Raw genomic sequence first — 4,153 nt, 5'->3', positions numbered from 1 at the left:
GTCGGAAAGGTCTGAGAGACAAACTATTGATGGTTTTTGTTTTTGTTTTCATTTCATGGGATTTATTGTCAATAACAAAATTATAGAATAAAGGCAGCCTTATCCTTTAAAGCTTACATCATGCGCTAATGGACCAGCATTTAAACATTGAACTCACTGTTGTCTGCTGCCTTCTTGATTCCAGATTCGTCCTCTGGGCAGTCGGGGCTGAGACCCATGAGGTCAAACCTGGACACATGCAGAGGCGAGCGTTTTTTAAGGAAATCAATAGACACAATCACAGTATTGTCAGCGCCAATATGGGAGCCCATTGTGGTTTCCAGGGAAACAATAGCGTCCAGTGTTGAGCTAAAAGGCCGTCTCTTTCATCACGCTAACTCACCACGCAGGCATCGTCGACTTCATGTTGAGAGTGACGGGAATTGGGGGCCTGCGGGGGGGAAAAAGGGGGAGGGAGAGAAATGAAAACATGACAGTCAGTGTAGGAGATCACCAGCAGCCAGGAGCTAAACGTTGGTGGATCGATTAAGTCACTCAATAAGACGGGATGACGGATAAACGATTGGTTTGAAGCTGCTTTTGCATTCTGACGGGAAAACCGTGTATTTGTTTTACGGGTTAACATTGTACTTCACTCGACACAGTTGGAAAGATGTTAGTTTTCCTCTGTGCCGACAAGTGATTTGTGTCTTGGAGGCATAAAATACGACGGGATGACAGAGAAGGAAATTAAAAAAAAAAAGACTTACGCGTGGGGGCAGATGAACTTGACGTGAGGCAGCTGGATCCCCGTCAAACTGTCGGCCCACCCATGCCTGACAGAAAACAGACAGAGAGAAACGCTTTGTTTCCAATCCAGTTTCAGCTAAATGCAAAATGTAGGACAACACGTGGAATACAGAGTGTGAGCAGCATACGTGGTCACTTCTACACGTTAAAATCAGCTGCACTTGAGGTACAATTAGATACTGAAGAGAAAAACACCCACCGCAGGGGATATTTGTGGAGACGCAATGACACGATTTAACATCGGATCAAGTGACTCACCCGACATTCAAGAGCTTATTTGAGAGCTTTTTTAAATTAGTCATTCATGATGTTGTAAGTGGTGCGTTATGAAATTAAACTACATGAATGTGGGCATCAATTAAGGCATTTAAGCCGTATTTCCACTACATGTGACAGCTCCTCGCTTTTGGTAACTCTACTCTGCTCTGTGTAGATTGAGTGTAGACAGTACTTTCAATAGGAACCCCTCGACGTAGGCGACACAGTTGGGAAACAGCGAGGGAGCTTTGCTTTGGTTTAGAGTAGCTGCAGCCTTTATTCACTGACAAACTGTAACCTACACTGTACATTCACTGCTACATTGACAACTTCACTGCTCAAATTCACAGCTCCCTTCTGCACTTCCTAAACTGACCATGCCGTGGTTTTTGCGGGCTGCTATTTTTGAGGGAATAAAAAAAAATGTGTGGTTGCTATTGACGTTACACTGGCTATTTAAAATGCGGTGTGTGTGTGTGCAGGATGTCTGCAGGGTTTTCACATCACCTTTTAGTATTAGCTCAGCTCAGGTGACACCAAAACAAGCACTGTAAATCGTAACGTAATGTAAATCCACACAAAAAAAAAACCCTGAGCCGACGACGCAGTGGAGAAGCGGCTACACACATCACTAGCTACTTCATGCATCTCTGGCAACAGAAACCTAATATGCAAAAACATAAAGCCGAATGTAAATTTAACCAGGGCTGTGGTCGGGATATCAGAAACACTGAGGCCACAAAATAAAGGAAAATAAGAAAACGTCATGTTTATATGTAGTTCACTGTGATGTATGAGCAGAGTTTTCACATTCATCTGCTGAAAGAGGAAAGTTTCTCTGAGCTCACCTTAAAAAAACACAAACTATTAATAGTTTTATTTTTAGTCTAAAAATAAAGAGACACAACCTCGCAACCCTGAATGCAACCTAGAAGCAACGGACCTAAAAAGTGATCCTGGACCTAGAAACCTAGAAACTCCCTTCAAAAGCTGGTTTGAAGCTCCAATTCTTCTTGGTTTTATTCTAGTCACAAGTTGAAAAGGAAAAATACATTTGTGTTTGTGGCTAAATGGGAATTAATGTGTATTTTATCTGAATAAAATGACATAAATGATGCAAATGTAATGATTCACACAGTAGACAATCCTAAACATAACTCACATGTATCCACTATTTATTACTCCATATCCATTAATATGACATATAATATTAATCCATACATATATATTCAGTACTGACACCAAATAGTACTTTGTTTATTGGTCTAAACAAACCTTTATCACCACCAGAAACATTAGATTTAGCTGTCAGAGCAGGACTGTGTCTTTAACAGCATGCTGATCGTCAGGGCACCAATATGGTGTCTGAGTTTGAGTACAAAACCAAAAACAACTTTTTTTCAATACCTTAATTCGAGAAATGTAAACAAAAATTCACAAAAATTTAATTCAAAGTCAAATATTAAATGTAGTCTAAACACAGACATTTGTACTAGAACTTTGCCTGAATAAAATAGTCTGAAAAAAACATTTTAATCTATTTTTTAAAAGCAAAACCAAAACACATTTTGGTCTTTTCCAAAAAAAGTATCGAGGTTTGACACCAAGCAACGTCATGAAAAGTATCTGTGGTGATATCTGAAGCAGAAAATGGATTTACGTTATGTAGAAAGTATACTTGCTCACACACGTTACGTAATAATAATAATAAATTAATAGAGAAAACAAAAACAGGATTATTGTAACTTTTATACTGAACATGAATTAAAACATCACTCACCCTGAGTCTCCTAACCCATGAAGGAAGATCACCTGCAGCACAGATCCAAAATAAAACAGTGTTAGGAGTCGCTCCTTTCAGAGTTTATAACTATTAAATATTCATAAACATCCAGAGATACACATTTAGGAGTAGGTAGTGATCAACCATATCGGACACATTAAAACGGATGTTATGTAATTTCTGCCACTAGAGGGTGTTTCACGTTAAAACAATAACAAAGACGAGGTTTGATGACCCCGTGAAGTAGCAGAGGATCATGGGAGTTGCTATCAGCTTCTCCTGGTTAGGATCCCTTCAGTGTTCATCGTTCAGGATGTTTCTACTGGAGCTGAATTATCCCACTGATAACGTCCGATGACTAAAATCCTTCACCCGGTTAAAGTTTATATTATAAAATGACCAGGATCTATTAGGTATATTGTAAAAATGTGGCTTAAAACTAAATAAAAAGTCAAATAACGGCAGCTTCTGGCGGAAAACCACAACGCCGACCGAATCAAAACGCAGATTTCTCCGAGTTTGAACACTGTTGGAAACATTTGGGATAATGCTCAAAACAATATAAAACACAGTCCTATTGTTTTTAGACATTTTAATGCAGAAATGTTACATATTTTATCTTAAACTGCTGGAGGGAGGAAACCTGTGAGCAGTACATTCAGTTCCTTTTGCACTTTACAGACGACACACAGGATATAAATAAAAAAAACCTCACATTGTATCAATCTTGTGAACACCGTGTACTACTGCAAAGAGTGCATACTTATTCCAAAACAGAGGAAAAACAGGTGCCAATCTGCCGTTCTTGCCAAGATAAGCGCTCGCTGCCAGTTTCCACACACGCTACTCCCCGCGGAGAAACCATGAAAAGGAATAACAACAATTCAGAAAGCTGGCAGTTCACCGCCCGCTCGTTGGCTGGAAATCAGTGACTCAGCTGTCTTTGCAGGGACGAAAAACACTTTTCCTTCATGTAGGGTTTTGAGACGAGCTTCAAAGCTTTGATCCTCCAATCCCTGCACTGTACCCGACAACAGCTCCTTTAATTTTTACACTCAGATCCAGCGGAGCACAAACACAAGCCACACCTGTAGCTGCACCTGTAGCTGCTGACAGTGAGCTACAGTGGCAGGCTAGGGTGTGGCTTGTGTTTGCAAAGCAGTGGCGTTTATCAGGACTCAGACGTAGAAAAGTGACCCGTTTCTCAAAAAATTAAGATGTAGTTCAGCTAACAAAGTGTTCAATTCAGGACGTATCAGGTTTAAATTTGTGGTGGGGCGACGCTTACATCTCGATCGTGGATTGTATGTAACAACGTTTTCC

The 4,153-nt window shown here is 40.2% G+C and overlaps 1 protein-coding gene across 1 annotated transcript in view; it reads right to left on the bottom strand.

The window, feature by feature from the left end:
• Positions 1-125: 125 nt before the first annotated feature.
• Positions 126-4,153, bottom strand: part of lypla2 (lysophospholipase 2) — a 4,732-nt gene continuing 704 nt past the window's right edge. Inside the window, exons 2-5 of the mRNA XM_035681907.1 lie at positions 2,828-2,901; positions 750-815; positions 383-430; positions 126-228 (exon numbers count right to left, since the gene is read on the bottom strand). Coding sequence (XP_035537800.1) covers positions 141-228; positions 383-430; positions 750-815; positions 2,828-2,901 — 276 coding nt within the window. The 3' untranslated portion in view covers positions 126-140. The remainder of the gene's footprint in view (positions 229-382; positions 431-749; positions 816-2,827; positions 2,902-4,153) is intronic.

This window comes from Morone saxatilis, unplaced genomic scaffold (genome assembly GCF_004916995.1).
Source record: "Morone saxatilis isolate NCDOM2014 unplaced genomic scaffold, NCSU_SB_2.0 Contig9, whole genome shotgun sequence".
NCBI lineage: Eukaryota > Metazoa > Chordata > Actinopteri > Moronidae > Morone > Morone saxatilis.
This window is presented reverse-complemented; position numbering and strand designations above follow the sequence as displayed.